Source organism: Corylus avellana, chromosome ca10, assembly GCF_901000735.1.
Source record: "Corylus avellana chromosome ca10, CavTom2PMs-1.0".
Taxonomy (NCBI): Eukaryota; Viridiplantae; Streptophyta; class Magnoliopsida; order Fagales; family Betulaceae; genus Corylus; species Corylus avellana.
Window position 1 is genome coordinate 9,466,902 of NC_081550.1, and position 26,828 is coordinate 9,493,729.

Below are 26,828 nucleotides of genomic sequence, written 5' to 3' on the forward strand. Positions count from 1 at the left end.
TTTAGTGTAATTAATGAGTAGTTTGCCAGGAAATCTCAGCACTCAAACCAAACTACCACAGTTTGGTTTGCCGCATGGAAGCCGAGTCCATCTTTCAATACAAATTAAATGCATATAATTTTGAACATTTCAAAAATAAATAGAGGAAAATTTTTTTAATAAAAATGTGTTCCTATAGATATACACGGTTTAAAATGAAAAGTATAAAGAAAAAAATAGCTTTCTAAAAAAATGGGCTATATGGCCGATTTTTTTTTTTTTTTTTTATATGACTTATATGGCCGATTATGAGTAGTTAATTAATGTAGTATGTTTTTAAATTCTAAATATTGTCTTTATATAGTTTTGGAAAGTAATAAATTCTGAGAAAATAATATCGTATATTAAATTTTTGAAATTAATGAAATCGCATATAAGGAAAATTATTGAAATATAATTAAATGTTCTTAATTAAGCTAATTTAATTACCAGTTCACTCTTAAAAAATCGGTTCTAAAATTATGCTTTAAAAAACTGGTTTAGCCTTTAAAAAACATTGGTTCACATCACATGCAATTTTAGACTACCTGTAAAGAATGATTTGGCTTATATATATATATATGATTACTCTGCTTTTTGACACGAAAACTTAAAACCGTGTTGAATGGGAAAGCCAGAAAACGTGACATTTCCTCCAACTTTCGTGGACATTTAAAAAAAAAAAAATGACTGGATGAACCCCAAAAGAAGCACATGTAAAAGTTCATTTTGTCATCAGTTAGATTTAGTTTCTGTAATTTAGAAATTGTGCAGAAAGGATTAGAAAATTTGAATAGAATTTTGTATTTTTGTGTGTCAAACTGTGTACAAAAAAGTTATATTTATAGTTAAAATAATGTCAGTTAAAATAGAAAATATAATTAAGTAATTAATGAATAATATTACAGAATAAAATCTACGTATACAAGAAAATATAAATCAGTCAAGCAAATACAAAAAATATAAAAATATATTTTAAATGTATTGTAAGACAGGTAATCAAGCTAGAATTGGGTTTTTTAGTACTGGAATTTGACAATTCATAATAAATACTAATAAAAAATATACAAATATTTCTCTCTCCTCTAATAAAAAAACTCACCCACTACGGAATCGTTGGCAATGAAGCATCTCTTTTCTGCAAAGAAAAGAAGCTTTCTTTGAGAAAAGCAGACCAACTACACAAAAGCAATGTGAACACAACTTTCTTTTTATTCTTAATTGAAACCTCCAACTTTCCTCATGTTGATCGCTTTTTTACTACGCGGAAAGCCTTGCATATATATAACAAACGGATATCCAGAGCCTTTTTGTTAAGAGAAACTGATGAAGCCTATTCTCGAAATCTGCAAATTACTAATATTCCATTATTAAACAATCTTCTAAGTCTCCAATCCATGGCGTCCACGAGTACTCAGATTGTCTCTTCATCTTCTTCTTCAACACCTCCACAGAGATATGATGTTTTCCTAAGTTTCTACGGGAAAGACACTCGCAACAGTTTTACGGATCATTTATATGCTGCTTTGATTCAGAAAGGCATTCGCGTGTTTAGAGATGATGAAAAGCTCGAGCGAGGAAAATATGTTTGTGAAGAGCTCTTAAAAGCAATACAAGAATCTATGTACGCTATTCTTGTTATCTCTCCAAACTATGCTTTCTCTAGATGGTGCCTCATTGAACTTTCCAAGATTGTCGAATGCATGAGAGGTACAGGCAGAATTTTGCCCATTTTCTATCATGTGGATCCATCTCACGTACGAAACCAGACAGGAACTTTTGCAGAAGCTTTTGGTAGGCATGAAAAAGAACCCAAGGTTGATATTCATATGATGCAAAAGTGGAGAGCTGCTTTGAGAGAAGTGGGCAATATCACCGGATGGCATCTACATGATAGGTAACATTAAAGTCTTTTCTAATTTTTTTAGTGTGAGCATAGATAATAAGTTGAAAATTTCTGCAAAATAATCAAATTTGTTTGAAATTAGTATCATCATCATAATTTGCTACACTAAAACTTGGCAAACTCTCCCATGGATTAACATGACAAATTTTATTTAATTTTCTCGTCAAACAGACTGACAGCAAACTTTCAGTTTGTTTGGACTTCGGGAAAATTTTAATTTTAGCCAACTCCAAAGAAACTTCTAGTCTTTTTTTTTTTTTTTTTTTTTTTTTTTTTTGCCTCACCAACAATTATTTGTGTATATTAATTGTAGTGACAGAAGCATCTTTCTTTTCCTTTTTTTGGGGGTCTAGCTAAATCATATATTGGCATCATCATCATCATAAAAACTCAGATTTTATAGAAAAAGTACCACAAGCAACGATGATATGAAGAAGTTTAAAAAATAAAAATGATTTAGATTCTTGATTTTTTATTACAATTTCAATATTTGATTACAATACACCCCTTAAATAGATAATATTTTAATATCAACTAAATATGAAATATACGGAAAATATTATATTCTAACAATGTGATGAAGCTAAAATTAACATAATAAAAAAATTTATCACACAAAAAAAAATTTAAAAAAAATTAAAAAAAAAAACATAAAAAACCGTAAGTAACATGGTCAAATTACGTACATCTTATGAATAAACAATATTTGGGGGAGTTGAAATCCATAAATATTGGATTAAAATGCTATTGCCATTTCTAATTAACCATCCACAACCATGACCATTACACCAAGTCTTTGTTCTTTTTAGCTCACAAATTTAAATTTCGTGCAGAATTATTGCTTCAATTAATAGAAGCTAGTAAATATATTTAATTGGTCTATTTGTGATATCTTTATCTTATAATTGTGAAGATAAAAGAAAAAAATGACTATAAAAAAGGGAATGCAAGAAGCATACAAATAATTAAAGGACGTAGTAAAATTAGGCACACTCTCAAACCATTGAAGTTTTATAGTCAAGTGATAAAACATGGTTTTTTATTAGACCGCATGATGAACAGAGCAAATCAAACCTTAATTATGGTGCTACATCATAAATTAAGAATTTTCATTTCTCTGCTGGATGCAGCCTAACATTTTAACTTATTCAGCATTTTTTTTTTCTCTATGGCTATAGTTGATCTATCTTTCTTACAGGCAGGAATCAATCGTTGTCAAAGAAATTAGTACAAGGATACTTTGTGGATTGACTTGTAACTTCTCAATTGTTTCCAATGGTTATGTTGGAATAGAATCCCGTGTGAAGGAAATTATGACCTTACTTAGCATAGGATTGGATGACGTTCGCTTTTTAGGGATTTGTGGGATGGGAGGAATTGGGAAGACAACTCTGTCAAAAGCCATTTATGAAAGAGTTTCTCATCAATTTGAAGCTAGTTGCTTTATTGTAGCTGGTATCAGAGAAGAAACTAGATCTCATAGTCTACTTGATCTACAAAAACAACTTATTTCTAAGATCCTAATGGAAAGAGAAATAAATATATGGAATGAGTATGAGGCAAGGATTGTGATAATGAACAGACTACGTACTAAAAAGGTTCTTCTTGTTCTTGACGATGTGGATGGAGAAAAACAACTAAAAGCATTAGCAGAGAGCCATGATTGGTTTGGTCAAGGGAGTAGAATCATTATAACAAGCAGAGATCATCATTTGCTAAACAGATTTGTGGATATTACATATGATGTTAAAGTGCTGAATGATGCTGAAGCTTTACAACTCTTTAGTTTGAAAGCCTTCAAGAAACCCCGTCTTGAAGAAAATTATGCGCAATTGTCTAAGGATATTGTGAATTACGCTCAAGGTCTTCCTTTAGCTCTTGAAGTTTTTGGTTCCCTCTTATTTGGTAAAACAATGGATGAATGGAAGAGTGCCAAGGATCTACTAAAAGAAAATCCCTATGCAGAAATTTTGGATAAACTTAAAATAAGTTACGATGGATTGGAGGATTTGCAGAAAAAATTGTTTTTAGATATTGCATGTTTCTTCAATGGAGCATATATACATGGCATCATATACAAACTAGAAAGTTTTGGTTACTATCCAGACTTCAATATGAGAGTTCTTGTGGACAAATCTCTTATAACTATGTTAGGGGGAAGATTGCAGATGCACGATTTGTTACAAAAAATGGGTCAAAAAATAGTTCGTTGTGACTCTACTGAGGAGCCTGGCGAACGCAGTAGATTGTGGTGTAACGAGGATGTCATTCATGTATTGAAAAATAGTACTGTAAGTGGATTAGTCTAAAACTAACATAGGGAATTATATTTTGATATTGATTCTTGTAAGTATTTGTCAAATATTTCCATCACACTAATTTCATTTGTCTTGGTTACTAGGGAACTGATGCGGTTAGAGGCATTGTCCTAAAATTGCCTCTACAGAAACAAGAGCGACTAAATGTTGAAGCATTCTCAAAGATGAAAAAATTGAAAATGCTTCAAATTAATGACGATAATCTTTTACCATGGCTTTGTGGAGCTCGTGATGATTTACACACTAATTTGGAATGGCATGGAGATCATTCGAATACCATGCTAAGCAATGAGTTATGCATTATGGAATGGTTGGGATATCCTTTTGAATCATTGCCGATCAATTTCCAATCAGACAATCTTGTTGAGCTCATAATGTGTGGCAGCTACATCAAGCAACTGTGGGTTGGAAGGAATGTAAGATTTTGGCTAATGCATATTTAATTTATTCTTATTCTTCTTAGTCCTTTAAATCTTCCTCATTTTATCTAACTATTTGTTGGTCTGTAACAGAGTTTTGAGAAATTGAGACACATTGACCTAAGAAATTCTGAAAACTTGATGGAGACACCAGATTTGAGTGGAGTCCCAAATCTTGAGAAACTAGAGCTTTTATGTTGTACAAATTTGTCCAAGGTCCACCCATCCATTGGATTTCTAAGACGGCTTAAATGGTTGGATCTACATGGTTGCAAAAATCTTATGAGACTTCCAGATGAGATCTACTCAGAAACTCTTGAAGATCTAAATCTTTCTGGTTGTTCAAGACTAAACAAAATTCCAGATAGTGTGGGTAACCTGACATCTTTGCGATATCTTTCTTTGGACGGGACTGCCATAAAAAAGTTACCACTATCATTTAAGAGGTTGTCGTCTCTTGAAAGTCTCAATATATCTAATTGCTCAAGACTAGAGAAAATCCCAAAGAACCTGTTGAGTGGCATGGAATGTCTAAAGGGACTTTATGTAGGTGGAAGTGCTACAAGGAAACTTGCGATAGGCAGTCGACCAGATCCCATTATAAGTCGTTTGCTCCCAAATTCTTTCTCAAGTTTAAGCTCTTTAAGAAAACTAGATTTGAGTTATCACAATCTATCAGATGGAGCAATTCCTAGTGATCTTAGTTGCTTATCCTCACTTTTTTGTTTAAATCTGTCTTGGAACAAATTTACAAGAATACCATACGATGCGTGGCAACTTTCCAAACTTGTAATCCTAAATCTGAGTTATTGCAACCTATTGGATGGAGGGATCCCCAATGATCTTAGTTGCTTATCCTCACTTTTTTTTTTAGAGCTAAGTGGGAACAAATTTATGAGAATACCAGATAGTGTGGCTCAACTTTCTAATCTTTTTGTACTTTACTTGAATGATTGTAGTTGGCTTCAAGTATTGCCGAAGCTTCCATTGGGATTAAGAGAGTTGAGTGTTACAAATTGTCCATCGCTGGAGTTGTTTTATAAGCAAATGGAAATGTGGAATTCAAATGAAAAATTAAGAAGCATTGATTGCTCTGTTGTACAAGCTTATATTGATTCCGATGGAAAACCCTTCAAGATCCTAAATCTGCATCCACGAAGTCCTTTATGGACTGAGAGCAATGACAAAGTGAGTCTATTTTTTAACACACTAAATTAATTAAGTTATATTGCTTTGTAATAGCTTTAATATCTTTCTCTTTTTTGTTTTTATTTTACAGAATAAATATTTTATTGTTATAGCATGCGGCCCTACATTGCTGGGATCAGGAATCCCAGAGTGGTTCGACGATAAAAGCACTAATTCGTTTGGAAGGATTCAAATGCTTTCAGATTTGGGCTCAGATAGGTACTGGAAGGGGTTTGCTCTTTTTATTGTTTATGAATTTCATGAGCCTCACACATATCCAAGAAGGAGAAGAAAAGTCAAGGTGGATGAGCATGGGAATTCGAATTCTACAACATTTGATGGCAGTAATAGTAATTTTCCCAACTTTGTTTGTCAATTTCAAGTCAGTGGAGTTGATGTTACAAAACCGTTAGTCCTTTGTGCCCCTGGAGTCCCTTCTGTTGGGCCAAACGGATTTTGGGTGTATATACCATATATGTGGTTCATCCGGAGAAGTGTGGTCATGAGTAGATTTTTGGGTGGAAGGAGATCCCTTGAGGCTTCAATTACAACAGGCAGCCTGAATGTTGAGCTAAAGGAGTGTGGGGCGCGTTTAGTACGTGATGAGAATGATGTTTCCACGTTGTACGAACTTCTCAACACCATTTCTCCAGGTGCATTGTGTTTGTACAAAAAAACTAGGCAAACTCTCGAAGTCAAGGGCCCTATTATTATTAAATCTAATGCTGTAGCATCTGGATCAATTGGTTCGGTTAATTGTCAGCATCTCTTGAAGAAAAAAGCAAAAGGTATGAAATTCGCCTCATACGAAACAGCTTAACGGGCATTAAGAGAAAACAAAAAACGTTCACATTTCCATCCCAGAGGATTAGAGGCGAACCGACAAAGAAAAGGAGAAGAAAAGCGCACGAACAGAGGCACCTCAATCCGCAGCTCTACAACTTGGACACTGTACACAAAAGTTCCAGTGGTGCGTTTCTAATTTTACCCATTCTCTATCTCGTTTATTTGATTTTAGGCTTATTTTTTATATTTGATGATTTTGTTCTTGTTTTGGTGTTGATGGTGATATGGGTTTGTGTCTCTATTTTTCCTCTTTGTTCCTTCGTTTCTTTCTGTTTGGTTGCTCACAAAGTTTCTAGGAATTCAAACTAATTCAAGTTTTTCCTCTTTAGCAATAGTACCTGGTGTTTGATAAAATGTCTTTATGGCGGTGTTACGGCACTCTTTGCTGGGTCTTTAGATGCCATTCCTCGGTTGCTTAAGCGGCTTCCTGAAATCTTGTTGCCAAAAACCCCTGTCAAGCTTCTTTAAGACTTTTGCATTCAAATTAAAGCTGAAATTGGGGAGATCCATCCTTCCAATCACACATCTACCTCCAGTGGATGGTCAAGGAGTCATCCAACCTGAGCCAGAAGAAATCTTGAACAGACGCTCAAGAAAGATCCACAACTGAGCAGTAGTGGAGCTTGCTTATAGTGCGTTGGCAGGGTCAACTGCCAGAAGAATCAACAACACTTATCCACACCTTGTGGGCAACGTGTTTTGACCATGGGAGGTATTTGTTACAAGGCTGAAGGAGAGAAGAAGAAAGAATAAAATTGTGTAGAAGCAGAAGTGGAAGAAAGTGGCACTGAGCTGAAAAGCATGGACACGTGGCTTTATTGTAGTGAAAGAAGGTTTTTTTGTTAGTCAGTTGAGGAACTGACGCGTGGATTCCAGCTAGGTGTAACTGAAGCAACTTGCATTCAGTTAGAAGATCAAACACGTGTGGAAATATAAACTGTTTAGTTTTTTTTTTTTTTTGGGGTATAAACTGTTTAGTTAGTTGCAACTTGTTTGGGTTTTAATACTATGTACAGCAGGTGGGTCCAGTGGTATAAAAGCCCACTTCTGTTTTCATTTCCAGCATTCCAACAAGAGTTTTTTAATAAACTCTAGCTGAGCAATTTAGCAATCCGTTTCGCTAGTGTTTCAGTTGTAGAAGAAGTGTTTACAAACTTAGCTTGAATTCCAGATTCTATACCAATTTTCTCATCATTTTCCACTCTTCCAAATAGTTTTTACTCTTTAAACCTTTGAGAAGTAAACCGTGTGTTGCACTCTTTTACTTCTACATTAACAATCATTATTGTAACTTTTCTCACTTGAGTTCTTGTAATTCATGTCTCTTGAACTCTTATAACCATTGTTTCTTGCAACCAGTATCTCTTGAGCTTTTGTAACTCGTCTTAATAACCATCAAATTATCAAATCCGTCTAACTGTGCCAATCGCCACCAAATTTGTTTGGCAACCCCACAGTGAACACCAGATCCGTATGGTGGCCCCATAATCATCGACAAAATTGTTTGATTGCTTGTCACCACTAAATCCATCTAGCAACCCCTCGATCATCAGTAAATCACTACCACGATGGCTACTTTGAGGCAACTACCACCCACGGACAACCTGCAACAACTTTTTTTTTTCTTTGTTTTTCAAAAATATTTCTCTAAACTTTACTAAACAATTTCTCTTGTAAACCCCACATACAACACTCTTTTATAGGGGACCTCCCCCACAAACAATTCTCAATACTTAATTTTTTCAAAACCAAAAACACTTTTCAATTTTCATTTTTTTTCTACTCTTTTTTTTAGTGGTTTTTTTTTTTTTTTTTTCAACTTAGGTATATAATTATTTTTCACATTATCTCTATCATTAATTTAACAGAAAAGTGAAGAGAGGCCTTGAATTGAAGGTATCTGAAATTCAACATCAAAGTAGGCAAAACATGAGCATTTGATATAGTCTTTCCTAATGTCAACTTAGGTAAAGACTGCTACATATTAACAAAACTATCCCATCACTTTTAAGTGAACCAATCAAGGTGCCATTACAAGCCATTCTGTTGAATATACTAAGGAAAATTTATCTGCACCAAATTTTGGTTGATACAAAAAAAAAAAAAAAAAAAAAAAAAAAAAGACCGTAAGCAGCTTTTTAGGGCAAAACTATGTAGACTATTTTCCCTGCAAGTCACAGAAAATTTACTTTTCAGGAAATAAATCCTGGATATCGACAATATCAGCAAGGACTCCAGCTGCTGTAGTATCATTGCCAGCACCAGCACCTTGAATAACCAGTGGCTGGTTATTATAACATCTGCTGTAAATCTCTAACTGCATTTGCATCAAATGAAAAATTGTTCACTTTCATATTTTATTGTTTAACACGAATAACCGCTAACCAGGACCATACATATAACTAAAAAGAACTTCAGAATGAAGTGAATAAAATGTAAAAGTGCAATAGATTTGCTCTTTCAACAAGAAAATCCTGGATGTAGATGCAAAATGTTCTGATATGTGATGATGTATTTTCAAAATTATTATTGCAGTTGCATTCTAAGTGAAATATGAAAAACTTCTTCTCCAGGAAACTTATGGTTGTAGAAGAAAAGAAAAAAAAAAACACTGAAAGAATGATACAGAACAAAAGGCACCCAAAAAATAAATAAAAGGACAGTCTCCATATGCTATATTGTTCTCAAAGGAATTCTGATTTTTTATCAAAGCAATATTTATTGTTTTGACTAGGGAGGCAAAGTTGCATAGTTATCTCCTCTTTATTCTTACTACTCTTCTTTTTCTTCTTCTGTCTCCAATTCTCTACACTACCATGGCTGGCTGTTGCCATCTCTACAGAGTTGCACGTTAAAACATGCCCTACAACCATATTCTAGAAAGTTCCATCGCTTAAAACCTATTTACAGCAATCCCACTACCTTATCCTAGCAAGACAGCCCCTAATTCTTCCTCTCCATCTACCAAAACAGTTCTCCCAAAAAGTTCCTAAGATATCCTTCAATCTCTTTCTTCAAGGCTTTAAGCTGCTTAACGAATTCTATGCTAGTATAATAGGACACGGTTTTACTTTATCATATTGAAAGGACATCCATCAAGTTGTTGCCTACAGATCCTCTCTCCTAAACTATGTTCAGAAATTTAAATGGATCTGACATCCTGGAAATATCCTAAAAATCTAATAAGCATCACCAGCCAATGGTTTGAGGAGAGCTATTATAATAATACTCTGAATCCTACCTGCCCAATCTAAAGTGATTATAAACTTCAACAACCGCCAGAAGGATTTGGACATGCTGAATAATTGACGCGTTTGGCCTATCATTACATTAGAGGAAGATCAGAAGATCCATCAAGGCATTCACATACACGAAAAAAGAGAAACTTCATTCATGAAACCGTCATCCACCCCAGTATCTCATTTAAAACTCTTCAAACAAGTTCTTGGTAAATGGGTTACATTGTCTAAGTTTTGGTTTGTGAGTTCTAAGGCTAATAAGCTCACATATAAAGTTTTTGCCTCCTATTACATAATGAAATTTACCTGCATTAGTTCACCAGTAAAAGATAAGACTATGGGGGAAAAAAAAAACAGAAGACTTACCACATTGTCACTTCCTCTAAGCCTTCCCAACGGAGAATCCTTAGGAAGCTCTTGAATGCCAACTTCACACCTATCAAAACAAAAGTAAGTAAATATAAAGGGAGTCGTCACAATTGAGCCAATGCAAATAGATTCTCACAAATTAGATAACAATTCCAACAAATTTGATTACAAAGACATGCACAGGCAAGAGGACGTGCTTACACAAAAAAGGTTAAGAGCATATATTCATCAATTCTTCTACTTTTAGAGAGAAAAAAGCTAAAATACACTAATAGCCCCCCAACTTTAGGTCAATTGCAATGAAACCCGTGATCTTTACATGCTATTGTTAAAAAAAATTATAAAAAAGGAAGGAAATAAATTGAAAAACAAAAAGAGAAAAAGAAAAAGAAAAAGTGGGTCAAGGAAATTGCTTTTGCTCATCTTGCTTACCAACAGACAGAAAAATGATTCTTTTATGTTGCTAATTCTATAACCAGACCACTGAAATCCCACCAAAACCATCAAATCTGACAAATTAGCAAAACAAGACGAGGGCCACCAATCTCCCAACCTCAGCCACACCTTCCTCCCTCATTGCTACGCAGACCTATATCTCCATGGATCCCATTAAGGCTTGCAGTGAAAACCCTCACACCCAAAACGCTTGGACCTAAGACCTGAAACCCACACTTGATGTCTGATTTGTCAGGAGATGGTAAGGCAGAATCTGGAGGCAAATATCAACAAAGTATTGACCAGGTCTTGGGGGGGATGGACATGACAGGGATTTGGGCAGCCGTGAAAGACGAAGATGCAGGGGATTTGAGGTCTTTCTATGACATTGGAACAGCCGTTTGAAACAATTTGACTTGGAATTGATCGAGTCCTGTTGTAAGGTTTCCTGTAGGTTTGCACAGGAAGAAAATAGAGAAAGAGGGCTTACACTCATACATAGGTCTCACCTTATATATATATATATATATATATATGTATCTGTCACCAACATAGTCTTTTAATCTTAGCAAACTCTTCTAACATGTGCATTTGAGAAATCGGTTGAAATTTTTTTAGCAATTTGTACAATTTCTTTATTTTTTTCAAGGGATTTTAGGATCATAAAATTGGTTGTCTGCAAAATCGGAGGATTTTAAGTTGATTTTCTTTGTGGCTGATTCATTGTGTTCTTCACATTTTTCTTCGTTCTTTGATTTGTTGGTTGGCTTACCTATCTACAGGCTAGGCTTGTTGCGGCCAGCTTGTACCATGGTGGAATTGGCGGGGAAGAAGGCAAACTTGTCTGTCATGGACAACAATAAAAGAGCCTGTGTGAAAGCTTTGTTCTTTGTTTTTAACTAAAATTTTTTATCTTTTCTTTGTCCAATCATATGTTAAAAGACCACATGAATGATGCATGAATTTCTGGAACCTTTGATTTCAAACTACAAAGGTTTAAGTGCCATTGAACAAAAGTTGAAGGGCATTGCATTTTAACCAAGAAAAAAGTCACATCTAATCTGTACTTTCCTGCAGAGATTGAGAGGCCTCATGAGGCATGACTCAACAAAAAAAGTTCCAGAATAGCTACTACCACCTGTAATTTTACACATCAAATACCGCTGTTTTTTTCCCATGACAACCCTGCGTCAACTTCACTCATTCCTCCTACTTACCAAGAAAAAACTTCACCCATTCCTCCTCCTTAGACCACTACCCAAGGAAATTCAAACTTACAAAAAATGTCCTTGTTCTTTCCATCATGGTGCCTTTCTAACTACAAGAAAATGCAATACAGAAGTTTCCTCCTATTGTCGTTATCTAATGTTCCTAAAGTTCTGAAGTCCAACTGCCTTTTCTTTGTTCCTTCGATGAAAAATTTGAACCATTTTGTTACTTTACGGTAGTTACTCAATGAACCTTTAAACTTTAATTTAGCAAAGATTGTCCATATCCTTTGTAAAGTAAATTACTCTCAGAATATATTCTACCTACTAAACTTCTGGACACAAGTAAAGATGGATAGAAAAATTACCTTGACCCCTCAATCACACAGACATAACGTAGCACATTGCCATTTAGAGAAGCCTTATTCACTCTCTCTTGGATATTTTTATCAAGCAGTAACACCCCACAATCCAGGAATTCTTCAACAGACATTACATTGGTTCCCATTTCTTCAGGAAACAAGCTCTCGATCTAAAAACATATATGACCATATTGAAAAAAACAAATGTTATATATTAGTAGGCATCAATCATGTTTATAATTCAAAGATTTTTTAATTTACAAGAATGTCAAGACAAGAGTATAGCATTAACCCTATTACCTTGATGCTATCCAAGTTAATCCGCCAACCAAGAAGCCGAGCAAGGATCAAAGCCTGCATTTTAAAAGAAACAGTCAAAAGTATCTGGTATGAATTATGCTTCTATAATTCAGAAACCACGTCATGTTCATTTTCATCACTGAAAAATCTGCTTTGTGGATGATATCTATACGACTGTTATATGACTTACATTGCTTTAAATCAATCATATTATGGCCGATTGTACATAAAAACACTAATTAAGAATAGATACAAAATAATTTATAAATCACTGATAATGTCACGCAATTGTGGACATATTGATTCACATACTACACACACAAAACAGGACAACTTGGGAGGTTTCAAATGCTAAAGCACAACCGCAAAGCATAATGATAACTTAATCTTGTTTTTGTTTATTCTTTTTCATCATCAGAGAGATTCTTCCAACCATGATTGTTTCGATTGAAACATTATCTAATATGGTAAAAGTCTAAAAATTAAAATGAAACTACAAAATCATCTTGGAAACATGCATTATGCACTCTCAGCCATGTTCAAGGTCTATCTAAGAGGCAGAACACTTTTAATGTTAATCACATCAAAGAAAGAAGCCCAGAGATTTTAAAATAAGTAGAAAAATAAAACAATCATATGGGCCACAAATGTAATCAACCATGTCCAAACCTTTCTTGCAACATCCATCCCACTGAGGTCATCGCGCGGATCTGCAACAAGGATATCAAGTCAAAGATAATCATAGTTAATTTTCAAGACCTAACCTTTTATTGCAAAGCACCAACTTCAGGAGACAAAGAACTTTTACAAGACTCATGAAATAACAAGATGAAACGTAGTAATTCAATAAGTGGATTTCATACAGGTACCTGCATGCATGTGGATTTCATGGGTTTTGTTAAATTTCAATTACTTCAAATAACCAAATAGAACTCTCAAGTACATACAAAATTGAAACCCTCACTTCCTCCATAGAGTACCAAAACTTCTAAATGAGGAACTCGATATCGATTCTTATCATGGAAATCTCATGCATCAAGAACACACATACACCTGAACAATTCAATACTACAGCCCAAAACATTTCATAAATAGAATTAAGGCCAGAAACAGTCAGAAGCCAATACTTAAGGCCTCATAACTGAAACCACTTCTTACATTCAGAATTAAATTGCTTTTCCAGTATTTCATTAACATTAAAATGATAGTTCAAGAGAAAGATAACCCATATAAAATATGGACACAATTTAGACACCCTACATATTTAGGAAAACCCAAGAACAGACCAAGTCCTAAATAGGTAGTGGAAAAAGGAATGCCAATTGAAATGGATTTAAAATGTTAACGGAACTAGAAATTAACCATTCATTTGAAATTTCAAAAGTTTTAGGTATATAACTAAAGCATAAATATTTTCCACATAATTCACTTTGCCACAGAAACTTTATTTTGAGCTCGTGAAAAGAAAAATAGTAATCTTCTGAGATGCAGATCAGATTTATGCAATTATAATCCATTTCAGCTTGCATATTTGGCTCAGAGTGACAAAATATAGGTGGACAAAATTCTATTATATTTCTCCTGAATCGATGGGTAATGTCAAAATATACAACCATAAAAAAATATGAAAAAAAAAAAAATAGAGAGAGAGAAGAAAATGAAGAACTAATGGAGCAAGAAAATGTAATTAAACTACAACTTCAAATCTCACAAACAAGTGGGATGATGAGATTACCTATATACAAATGTCCATTAAAGATAGAAGAATGCTACACTTACTCCCATTTCTTTACACAATTTTTCCACACCCATAGGTGGCTTTTAAAACTACCATTAGATCAAAAATCAAATAAAGATCCATCTCATATCCAATGGTGGTTTTAAAAGCTACCTATGGGTGTGAAAAAATTGTGTAAAAAAAATGGAATAAAGTATAGCATTATTCTTAAAGATAACGTGCATAACTTTCATTGACAGAAATACTTGGACCGCATTTGGAGCTAAAATAATCAATCTCTGACATTTGACACGACTATTGGATTGGAAATAAATAGTTCCTACAGATTATGATAGATGTATCAATAGCATGGGGGAGCTATTATTATATACAATCAGTGGGGGATTACATTGGTTCCCTTTCAGCTGCCTAAAGACTGTAATTGGTCACATTGAGGTCATCACAATGGATAAAATTATTACAAAATATCCATTAAAGATAATGTGCATAACCTTCATTAACATAAACACTTAGGCCGCATTTGGCTCACTGTATTTAGGGCTGGATTGGATAAAATTGACCATATCCAATGTTTAGCACGACCATTGGTTTGGATACAAATAATTTGTTCAGATCTTTTAATCCTCCATATTGCGTATATAGCAATACCATGGGGTACGTAACATTATTATATATGGGCAGTGGGGATTACATGGGTTCCTTGTCAGCTGCCCAGGACTCAAGCTTATGCCTAACCACCATCTTTTTCAATAATTCAATCCAATCCTAGTGTGTTCCAAATGCAGAATGGAATATCTTTAGGTCCAATTCAATCCAATCCTCTTTATACAGTTATCAAGCGCGCCTTGGTGTAGAGAATGCATTATAAATGATAATACAAAGTGCCAATATTTTGAAAAGAAACTAATAATATATATATTGGATGTGAATATTAAGACAAACAAAACAACAAAGAAAAACCAAGCACATCCAAAATTAAAATTAAAACATTTGGTTAGTAGAAACTATCAGTGAACATATTTATTCATAGATTGCATACTCCGAATAGGCCATAAAATTCATAGACCATGAATGTGATTTACAGCAAAGCCAAAATTATCATATGAACCTGGTTCAGTGAATCCCAGGCTTTTAGCAGCTTTAACAACTTGGCTCAATGGCTTTCCATCTTCTAACTCACTCATTACATACCCCAATGTACCTATAACAATATGAGAGATAAGAACCATTATTTGCTTACATATGATCTGCTTTATACAACAGCAAGGAATCCTCCGAGAGACATTATTATGTAAGACTGTAAACATAAAATTAAAGCCTTAAAAGATTTGTACCACTCAAACTCCCAACAATGCGATGCACACAATCTCCAGATGCAAGTATACGATTTATGGCTGCTATGACCGGAAGACCAGCACCAACCTAGTAAGAAATTTGAAATCAACTCAAAGGGCAATGCTTTAGCCACTTAACTTCGATATGTCTATATGCTAAATATGATAAATCGGAATGTGACCATGCCACATGCTTAGCAAGATCAATAAGGAAGCCATTCATAATAGATCAAACACCCGACACTACAACATCAATCACAAAAAGTCCCACTTCATAACTAGCATGGACATTGAGCATGTCTGATGAATCAAGTGTGTTTCCATCGTACTGAAGAATAAAAAATAAAAAACCAAGTACCACCATTCTACCAAAAAGTAGTATAATGGAACTGATAGTATTTATATACCTACTTAAAGTATGGGTCATTAAAAATTAGAAAAAGGGAATAACTAAAGTTCATTAGCAAAGCTCAAACACTCAATGGTGATCTCACGCTTTACGCTTTACTCCCGGTGTACTTTGGGGCGCCTTTACGCTTTCAATAAGACTGGCTATTAATTATCAAAAAAAAAGCTCCAAGCACAAATCAAGAACAGGGGGAAAAGCATGTTAAGATGCAAAGTATAGAGGCGCTCACCTTTAAGAGGTCCATATATAAATGTGAATTCTCCTCATTGACCTCATGCAAGGGTTTGGTGATAATCCACCGTCACCCTCCCTGGTTTGAAAAATTCTAGTGATCTACCCACCCAATGTTCTTTTAACAGCACTAACAGTTGTGGAAAAGCATTAGCAGTGCTTGCAAGAGATTTTCGGGCTATGTTAAGTTCATGGTAGGGGATGGTAAGAGTGTAATTTCAGAATGAGATATGGTATAGAAAGATGGCTGAACAATTTATTTATTTATTTTTGGCTCACTTTATTTTTAATAAGTAATTTAATCTTATTAAAGCTCATAGGGGCGCAACCCAAATACACAATAAGTATACAAGAAAAACATTAGGGAGAATAAAAGGAACAAGAATTCAAAAATTCTACAAAGTTAGCAAAGCACAAACTATTGATAGAAACCATCCACCCGTAAAGAGTTTTGAACAATAAATCTTTTAATTCTGTTGAAGAAGGAAATTTATGATATGCGTTTATTTCCTATTATGAGTTGATTTGGTTATACCTGATTTCATTCCTATTAATGTAATATGCAATAAGCGCATTTCCATAATAGGTAGTAGAATTTTCTATTTAAACTTGTGTAAGTGTACGAAGCAACACAGTGTGGAATAAGACAATATTCCTCTTCTTCTTTCTCTAACCCTTTCGTCTTTCTCTTTCAACTATTTGCCATCTTTCTCTTTCAAATAGGTATCAGAGCACTTGTGGTTGGTTTTCATTGTTTTTGTTTCACGCTTGTGTCGCCCAAATAGGCACACTCACGTTGGGTCTGCACTGATTGCCATAGAAGACCCACATTCGAGACTCTTTAGGAAAGCCTGAAGCATTTTGGGTGAGTTTGTGCCACCAACATCACCAGCAAACCTATGCCGATCGAATTTTCTCATTCTTGATCAAACATATCCCAAATGATCATTGCTTATCTTATGAGCAACTTTATTTTTTATTTTTTTCAATGGAAATCACGGAGATCAACGACTGAAAATATATTTTTGCAAAGACATATTTCCCTTTCCAAGAGAGCTTTGGTCATCATAGATTGGCCACGTTTATGTTGACAACAAGAAAGTTAAGAGAGCTTGGATCGTGTGGTTTAGATGGGTGAGACAGAGCTTTTACAATTATCTTCATCTTTATAAATCTATCTCACAAGTGTTCAGTTCAATGCATATGATCATCTCCATAGCCATAGCCATAGCCATATCCAAATTATCTTCTTATCTTTTTCTTCCCTAACAAGACTAACACAAGGGCTAAAGTTAAGCTAAATGCAGCCCATTGGTGGACAACTTAGGGTGATGGTCCCATGTTGTCTGGGGTAGGGGGCACAAGGTTAGGGTCCAGATAATGAATACTTTTGATAGGGTAAATATATAGCCGAGATCATGGGTTGTTGGGTCAGTGTCTTAACAAAAAGGCTTGATAGGATCAATCTTGGGGCTTTCTTCTTTGAGTTGCGATAAGTTCAATATTCTAGCTTATAATAATATGAAACGATCCGAACCAAGCCAAAATTTGTTTTTATTCTTGATTGAATGCCAATATCATCAATATACCATGCATGCTGAAAACATAGCTAGGGCTACAGACGGGACTGATGGGAAAACCATGGCCACGGAAGGTAACTTCAGAGAACTCCGACATAGCTGGGGACAACCTGGCACCAATAAAATGCTCGCTTGAGAAATGAATACACCATGGAATGTTAAACCAACTAATCAGTCTAGCCAGTTCATCCCATCGCAATTGTCTATCACTATCAACATTAGGACCATAAACAATGGCAAAAGCCCACTCAAAGTTAAATTTGACATTTCTAAAGGAACAAACCACAGAGAAAGCTCCCACACACTCCTTAATTTTTTCCACCAGCCGCCTATCCCACATTAACAGGATCCTACCAAAAGCCCCTTCAAAAGCCAAGTAACACCAATCCACATTAATACAACCCCATAAACTGCACACAACAACCCTAGACACAAACTCTAGTTTAGTCCTTTTTCTTTTTTACTCTTTATATTTGGACAGCTACATTTGTAGCTCCATGGGTACTTAGTTTTCAAGATTTTTCTACTTCTTTTTTATCCTTCTAATTAGGTGTTTCTCCTGTATACTCCATGTGTATGAGTAGCGTTTTTTGCATTTTAATGATATTTCGATTATATATATATATATATATATATATATATATATATATATATGAGCATTAAACTACTTCTGCTACTAAATGAATCCATACAAATTTAAGCTTTATTCCCAGCAAAATTTTAATTCCTTGTGGCGAAATAACACATGTCAACTCTCTATTACACATACAAAATAAAAGGATACAATAAAAAAATAAAAAGAGAGGAAGAAAGCTCCTTGTTGCATCATGAAAAAAACGGCTTACAGTTGACTCATGCCGAATGTGACGTGCGTGTGAGACTAGTTTGTCGTAATCCTCCTGTAGGCCAAAGAGTACAACATCCTTTTCAGATACTTCACATGTTACTGTGTATCTCGGATACAAATTTATATTGCATGAACGGTGAATAAGGCATAAGATGAATGAGGAGAAAGAAACAAGGAGAAGTACTCAACATCAAATGCAAATAATAATATTCAAAAGTTATTGTTTCAATCCACCTACTAGATTTTATTACCATCGTAGAAGTAAGAGGCTTTTTATTTGCCAGGACAATGCAACAGCCCAAGTCAACCACTCGTTTTAATATTCCAATTGTCTCCGAACTTGCAGAGCAATCTACCAAGGCCAAACCTGTTACAAATATATTCGTGGCTGAAAATGAACATTTGGCGACATAATCCAATTTCCACAATGAAGCATAATAAAAGCCTGAAAATAGCCACATACCCATTGATTTACCCAGATGGGCTGCAATGTCTATAACTTTTCTTGTTGAATCTGAATTGGTGAGTACTTGAAGTTCACCTTTAGCAAAGAAATGACAAAAACAAGCATAAGAAAAATGGAAAATTGTAAAATCCATCCTCACCATTTCAACAAGAATATAGAATCGAATTACCGGAACTACAAAGGGTCTGCAGAGAAGAACCGCTCAACTTGGCTCGGCAAACTTCCAATAGAAACATATCATCCAACTCCATAGAAAACACATCCGACACAACAATCAACGACTTACTATCACATACTCCCACAACTCTCAAGTAAACTCCCTGCCAATCAACCATAGTATATTAAAGCAATCAAATAATGATGGGTCCAAAGCAATCTAATAGCAATACATGCATTCACACAATATAGGAAAAAATACAAAATTTAAAAAGAAAATGCAATAATAGACTGTGATTTTTTTTTTTTTTTTTTTCCCTCTAAGAAGCCTTAAAATGGACTCAGTTCTGAATGCAGAAAAGAATCAGGACACCAAAGAAGTGGGTTTTGCAAAATATAGACCAGTTTGGCGTGGAGAGATCGGCAGGAGACAATGTGCTGGAGGAGCTGCCGCCCAACGCCACCACAACCCATCAGAAGCAGAGGAATAGTCTTCATTTTGTTTTCCTCTGATTTCTCCTTTTCCACTTGTTCCGTGGGTTTTGCGGGGTTTTGGGGATATGGGAGCCTTTATATTACCAACAGCCAACAGGAGTTGGAAAATAACATTTTTTATGAAAAACCAAGAGCAACCCCTTGGGGTTTTTTTTTTGTCAAATTTGTAAGGATTTGTTTGTCTTATTGAAAAAAAAAAAAAAAAAATTGGGTCTTTTTTTTTTTTTTTTTTTATCATGTTCACACAAGAAAAGGGGGAGGAAAATTCGAACTAGTAACCTCCGTTTTATTATGCTTTAATTTTGTCCTATTGTTTGTCTTGGAGGAGGGAGATATTGGCATTTTTTTTTTAAGTTTAGGAAAAACATTTACAGAATTCATAGTTTAGGGTAGGGGTGTACAACTAGTAACCACAACCGCAACCGGTTTAAGCAGTTATTCATCTATAAATAACTGTAACACCTAGGGTGAATGGCGGTTAACTACAATCGGCAGTTATTGAAGGCCGGTTATTAATCGGTGACCATTTTTTATAAATAGTTTAAAAGCCCAGTTTCTTTCAATTTTTTTTACACATACCGATTTGGTTTGGGTCCATCACCAAGCCCACTAGCAACTAACCTCTATAATTATATACCAATCACTTAGTGCACTCATTAAACTAACATATAACACACAATATAATGATCATAGGTTGTAGTGTTGCTATGAGAATATATGGTACATGATTCACGCACTAACACACAGTTATGCTATTATCAACATAATATCAAGACATTATACCAATGCAATGGATGGGCTTATATGAAGATATGTTTTCTTGCTCTCTACAGTTCAATTAATGTAATGGCCTTTGACACCCTTAAAGAACAAGGATTCCAATCATTCGGTACCTTAGAAAAGTGGTATAGAGTGATTTCTAAATTCATTATTATCTATCTATAACAATTTTGTTTGTACACCTATATTGTATAATGATAAGTGTTATATTATACAGTGAAGAAAGAAGAAGAAAAAAAATAAAAAAATAAAAAATAAAAAAACTATACAATTTTAGGTTTTAAGTATTATCATATTTAATATATATTATATATATAATAAAACGATTACCAGTTACCTGGTTATTAACCGGGTTCCTGAATCCCTATAATCAGTAACTACAACCGCCATAGGCGGTTATAGGCGGTTGTGGTTATCCAATTATACAAACTTTTGGTATAACCCACCCTTGAAAACCGACTTACAAGGAAAGAGTGTTCAAGAGCTTATATATATATGGTTAAGATTAGACTTAACCCATGTGGGACAGTAGGATCGTAACATACCACCACACTCCGCAACCGACATCCACGGCTACCCACTCTATCGACACTGACCCGATGGTGACACTTTCTCTTTTGGCGGCTCTACTCATCTATCAGTATTCAATGACTTAAAATACTATGCTCATACATAGTACCAAGACATTTTAATTCGGTTTATATGTCACCTCCTCCGTGACTCGACCACAAAGCCACAACTCATTCGATCCCATACTCGACGAATTAGGTTTGATTCCATACTAGACGTGGTAGCTAGCTTTGATACCAAATGATACAAACCTTGGATAGAGCTCATCCTTGAAAACAGGCTTACAAGAGAAGGGTGTCCAAGATCTTATATACACATGATTAAGATTAAACTTAACTCATGTAGGACACTAGGATCGTAACATCCGATTGCGATTATTTGTGGTTATTCGGTTATACTGTGATGTGGTTAGCGGTTATTAGTGGTTAATAACTTCCCCACTTGAACACCATAGTTTATGAGGCCGTTGACAAAAGGATGGTAGTTTGAAGGATGCCCTAAAACCTTAAAACCCAAAAACAACCAATTGGGAAAACAAACATTTTTATTAAACACTTTTATAATGCAATTGTTCCTTGCAATTATTTAAAAAACCCTTTTTATTTAAGAAACAAACAAAAATTCTATTTTTAGCTTTTAGTCCAACGTTTGATGGGGGACCACCAAAAGTTCGACCTTAACCCTAGTACAAACATTCGAGGCTAGACCACATCGAACATTCGACTTGCAACCCTATAACCGTTGGGTAATAGTACACCGAACGTTCAATGATCTCCACCTTGTCCAACATAAAACCCACCCCACCCCTATAAATACCCCCACTTCCGCCCTTCAGCCTCCATTCATCACTCTCAACCCCACATCAACCCTAAACCTAAAAAGAGAGAGGTCTATTAAGATAAAATGAAGAGATTTTGAAGTGAGTTACCATCTTCAAAGTAAACTCCTATGAGCCAAGTTTTTCTTTCATATTATTATGTGATTTTCATGCCATTATAAGTTATATAATTATCCTTCTTAGAGAATAAAGGTTTCAAATGTTTTAAACACAATTTATTTTCTTGCATTTTTGTGTGATTATGGCTTATTATGTCTTATTGTACCCATTAGGAGCCTATGATGAGATTTTTACATGATAGGTTTGAACATAGGAGCCTTGCATGTACCTTAGCATTCTGGCGAACGTTCTCTCCACTCTGACCGAACGTTCGACATTGAGTCCAAACATTCAATCATAGGCCCAAAAGTACAACTAGTGTCCAGAATATGTGAAATTAGGGTTTTGTGATCTTATAGCTGGTTTACTTCTCGGTTACAACCCTGAGTGTTTGCAATAGGTTTTGCAAGTAACAATAAACTATGTTTCTTTATAGCATGAACTCGAGATGTCTGGGGATTTGATCAAGCGTACGAGGTAAATAAATACTTACGACTGCTTTCCAAAAAAATGTGTGATATGTAAGCTCACTGAGCACGCACAGGGGTGGAGGGAGGGGGATGCCCCCCCCTCAACTCCTAAAAATTCTCTTTACCTTGGTAAAAAATTTCCTTATGGTGTGTTTCATTAACAAGGGAAGCTAAAAGCAAAGGCAAAAAGAAAAGAATAAAATAAAAAATAAAATAAAAAAATAAAATAAAAAATAAAAAAGAGAAAAAGAAAAAGAAAGAGGCACATGCGTACAGCCTGTACTGTACAACTGTGCAACCAGGTTGTCCAGCCTTTCATGATGTGATTTCTAACCTTCAACCACACGTTTTGCTTCTATCAAAACGTTTTGTTTCTACTTTCTATCAAAACCTTCTGAGCCACATTTTGTTTCTAACCTTCTGACCAAGCTGGAGTTTTGTTTTATTTTAAGAAATTGACCCACTTCACGCTTTTCACTTTCTAATCCAAAAAGACAAGTGAACAATTGTCCAATCTCCTAGATTTTCTTCTTAAGGGCTTGGCGATTTTGCATTTTTTCTTGCACTTTCCAACTTCAATGAAAAATTGAGCCATTAGGTATACAATTAAATTTTTAGATACAAATTTAAATTGTTCTTGTACATATTTATATTGGGGGAAAATCCACTTTACCCTCTAAAGTTTCAGGAATTTTTAATTTGAACTCCAAAGTTTTAAATTGGCAATGTACCCCCCTAATGTTTCAAAAATTTTCAATTTAAACCTTCTGTTACTAATTTTGCGTTAAATTGGACGGAAAATTTTTTTTTAAAAAAAAAAGGGTAATTACGTAGTTTCATAGATTTCTGTCCAATTTGACGGAAATTAGTAATGGAAGGCTTAAAATGAAAACTTTTAAAACATTAGGGGGTACATTGCCAATTTTTAAACTTTTGGGTTCAAATTGAAAAACTCCTAAAACTTCAGTGGGTAAAGTGGATTTTTCCCTTTATATTGCTATTCTTGACAATTGTTTTTATATTTAATTATTTATGAATTTATATAGTTTCTATTTCATATTTTAATGGGAAAATTACAGTTTACCCCCCTAAAGTTGACAGCGTTTTTCAATTCGAACACCAAAGTTTCAATTTTTGCAATCCACCCCCCCAAAGTTCTAAATTTTTGCAATTTGACAAATTGTATCCAAAACTTCTCATATTGCCCCTAATTTTTATTTTTTTTATTTTTTATAAAAAATTTGGGGTGGCTCTTTGGCCATCTGGCCATTTTTGCACCCCCAATTTTTTTATTTTTTTTTATAAAAAATATAAAAATAAAAAATAAAATCAGGGGCAATATGGGAATTTTGGGATAATATTGGTTGAATTGAAAAAAATTGGAACTTTGTGGGGGTAGATTGCAAAAATTGAAACTTTGATGTTCGAATTGAAAAACGCTGTCAACTTTAAGGGGGTAAACTGTAATTTTCCCTATTTTAATTGTATAAATATATAATTGTAGTTATGGAGAAAAAACAACAATTCTATTGAGCTCCAGTCAAATTCTAAACAAGCTCATGTTGAAGTAGATTTAGCAAATTTGCCCGAAGATCCTTGCGTAAGAAAAAAAATTTGTGATTATCATTCTAGTGATAGAAACCAAATCCGAAGAGCATATCTACAAAAAAGAGCTTGTCAACCCTTTGACCATGATTTTCCAAAAAAAGAAATTGAAAATACAATACGTTGTTTTAATCCAGCATGGTTCAAAGAATATATATGGTTGGAATACAACATTTTAAAAGATGTTGTGTATTGTTTATATTGTTATCTCTTCAAACTAGACATTGGAAATCAAGCAAGAGGAGACTCGTTTGTTGCTCAAGGGTTTAGTAATTGGAACAAGAAAGAGAAGACAAAAGGTCATGTGGGGGCTCATAATAGTGCACATAATCAAGCTCGGGGAAGATGTGAAGCTTTGTTAAATTAGAAACAAAGCATCATAACATTTTTTGACAAGCAATTGGATAAGCAAAAAATGGAATATAGGACTTGTTTGAATGCATCAGTTGATTATATTCTCTTTTTACAATAAGGATTAGCATTTTGTTGCCATGATGAATCAAAAGGATCGAGTAATCAAGAAAACTTTTGTGAATTGTTGCGGTTTCTTACGAAACATAATGAAGAAATTGATAAGGTAGTCTTAGAAAATACTCTTGAAAATCATCAAATGACTGCACTAGACATTCAAAAAGAAATAGCAAATGCTGTTGCAAGTAAAACTATAGATGCTATTCTTAAAGATCTTGGAGACTTGCCATTTGCTATCCTAGTAGATAAATCCTATGATATATCCGTTAAAGAACAATTGGCAATTGTTTTGCGTTATATAGATAAACATGGCCATGTGATTGAATGTTTTTTAGGTATTACACTTGTTAGCAGTACCACAGCTGCAGAATTGAAAAAGACAATTAACTCGGTGCTTAGCAAACATAATTTAAATATTAGCAGATTGCGAGGACAAGGATACGATGGAGTTAGCAATATGCAAGGTAAGTTAAATGGACTTAAAACACTTATTTTGAATGACAATTTGGCTGCCTACTATGTTCATTGCTTTGCACATCAGCTTCAACTCATAATAGTTGCTATTGCCAAAAATCACATTCAAATTGCAACTTTTTTTAGTTTGGTCAATAGTATTTTTAATGTTGTTAAAGCATCATGAAAATGTCATGACACACTTCGTGAAAAGCGAACTGTTGAAGTAGTGGAAACACTACAAAATAATGAAATGTCTACTGGTCGTGGCTTGAATCAAGAAATGAATTTAAAGAGTCCTGGTGATACACGTTGGAGTTCTCATTATGGTGCAGTTATTAGTCTTATTACCATGTTTTCTTCTGTCATCGATATGGTTGAAGACATTATTGAAGATGGTTTAAATTCTGAACAAAAAGCAAAAACAAATATACTAATCCAATCACTCAAAACTTTAGATTTTGCTTTCAATTTACATTTGATGAAAAATGTTTTGGAAATTACAAAAGAGCTATCTCAATCACTACAACGAAAAGATCAAGATATCTTGAATGCAATGAAATTAGTTGAAATTTCAAAACTGTGTTTACATGCTATGAGAGAAGATGGGTGGAATTCATTATTTGAAGAAGTTTCTAAGTTTTGTGCAGAAAACAATATTGATGTCCCCAATATGGATGAACTCTACTAATCTCGATCACGACAAAAAGCTCAAGGCATGAAGAATTTACATCATTACCGTGTGGAGCTTTATTATACTGTTATAGACATGCAACTCCAAGAACTTAACAGTCGCTTTAATGAGGCAAGTTTTGAATTATTACTCTGTGTTGCATGCTTGAGTCTAGATGACTTGTTTGCTTCTTTTATTAAGGAGAAATTACTTAGTCTTGCTCAATTCTATCCAAATGATTTTTCAGCAATTAAACTTATCACTTTAGACAACCAACTTGAAACATATATCTTTGACATGCATTCTAGTGATGAATTTGCTACACTCAAAGGGATTGAAAAACTTGTTAAGAAATTGGTAAAGATGAAAAAGGATGTCGTATAACCGTTGGTTTATTCATTGGTGACACTGTCACTGATTCTGCCAGTTGCGACAGTGACTGTTGAAAGAGAATTTTCAGCAATGAATATTGTTAAAAAGTGTTTACGTAACCGAATGGGAGATGAGTAGATGAATGACTGTCTGGTTACATACATTGAGAAAGACATATTCAAGACTATCAGTAATGAAGAAATCATTCAGCAATTCCAAGCTATGAAGACTCGTCGAGGACAATTGAAGTAGCGCTAGTCGTGACAAAACAAATTCTAAGTTATATTTATATGTCTTATAACATAATTGAAAATTTTGTTGAATTATTCCCTTATTCTGTTGGTTATATTTTTTGTTCAACTTTTTTTTTTTTTTATTATCAAAATTTTTTTGCCCCCCTGGATGAATATCCTGGCTCTGCCACTGAGCACGCGTATGTTATGTGCATAATTACTTTTCATGTAACTAGGCAAATTCCTTAATAACTGATTAATAAGATACATTGTATGACATGGTATACCGGTACATGCGGCATAACGATCATGGCTTACTTTCTGAACTTGATTCTATGGTCAAATATGTGTGTTATACAGGCCTTGGATCCAATGGTTGTTTGTAACCGACGAAAACATG

The 26,828-nt window shown here is 34.4% G+C and overlaps 3 protein-coding genes across 3 annotated transcripts; 2 read left to right on the plus strand and 1 right to left on the minus strand.

Moving 5' to 3' along the window:
• The first annotated feature begins 1,415 nt into the window (after positions 1 to 1,415).
• Positions 1,416 to 5,704, plus strand: LOC132162895 (disease resistance protein RPV1-like). The gene is made up of 5 exons (XM_059573113.1): positions 1,416 to 1,915; positions 3,123 to 4,215; positions 4,326 to 4,658; positions 4,755 to 5,207; positions 5,621 to 5,704. Exons 1-5 carry the CDS (start codon positions 1,416 to 1,418, stop codon positions 5,702 to 5,704), a joined length of 2,463 nt encoding a protein of 820 aa, XP_059429096.1.
• Positions 5,705 to 8,798: 3,094 nt separating this feature from the next.
• Positions 8,799 to 19,945, minus strand: LOC132164153 (uncharacterized). Its single transcript, XM_059574587.1, has 12 exons — positions 19,772 to 19,945; positions 19,383 to 19,533; positions 19,211 to 19,288; positions 18,999 to 19,114; positions 18,746 to 18,799; positions 15,681 to 15,768; positions 15,455 to 15,547; positions 13,278 to 13,318; positions 12,609 to 12,662; positions 12,315 to 12,478; positions 10,301 to 10,370; positions 8,799 to 9,012 (listed from the first exon to the last, which is right to left on the minus strand). Exons 1-12 carry the CDS (start codon positions 19,865 to 19,867, stop codon positions 8,881 to 8,883), a joined length of 1,137 nt encoding a protein of 378 aa, XP_059430570.1. The 5' UTR covers positions 19,868 to 19,945; the 3' UTR covers positions 8,799 to 8,880.
• Positions 19,946 to 24,836: 4,891 nt separating this feature from the next.
• Positions 24,837 to 25,841, plus strand: LOC132162896 (uncharacterized). Its single transcript, XM_059573114.1, has 2 exons — positions 24,837 to 25,161; positions 25,486 to 25,841. The coding sequence occupies exons 1-2, from the start codon at positions 24,837 to 24,839 to the stop codon at positions 25,839 to 25,841; spliced, it is 681 nt and encodes a 226-aa protein (XP_059429097.1).
• The last annotated feature ends 987 nt before the right edge of the window (positions 25,842 to 26,828 follow it).

Excerpts from the sequence above, each read along its gene's own strand:
- LOC132162895 (XM_059573113.1), top strand. The coding sequence starts at position 1,416 with ATGGCGTCCACGAGTACTCAGATTGTCTCTTCATCTTCTTCTTCAACA. Across the intron at positions 4,659-4,754 it reads AACTGTGGGTTGGAAGGAAT|AGTTTTGAGAAATTGAGACA; the intron begins GTAAGATTTTGG and ends GGTCTGTAACAG. Across the intron at positions 5,208-5,620 it reads AATGTCTAAAGGGACTTTAT|TTGGCTTCAAGTATTGCCGA; the intron begins GTAGGTGGAAGT and ends GAATGATTGTAG.
- LOC132164153 (XM_059574587.1), bottom strand. The coding sequence starts at position 19,867 with ATGAAGACTATTCCTCTGCTTCTGATGGGTTGTGGTGGCGTTGGGCGG. Across the intron at positions 19,534-19,771 it reads GATCTCTCCACGCCAAACTG|GGAGTTTACTTGAGAGTTGT; the intron begins GTCTATATTTTG and ends GTTGATTGGCAG. Across the intron at positions 9,013-10,300 it reads TTAGAGGAAGTGACAATGTG|TTAGAGATTTACAGCAGATG; the intron begins GTAAGTCTTCTG and ends ATGCAAATGCAG.
- LOC132162896 (XM_059573114.1), top strand. The coding sequence starts at position 24,837 with ATGACTGCACTAGACATTCAAAAAGAAATAGCAAATGCTGTTGCAAGT. Across the intron at positions 25,162-25,485 it reads TGGAGTTAGCAATATGCAAG|TTATTAGTCTTATTACCATG; the intron begins GTAAGTTAAATG and ends ATTATGGTGCAG.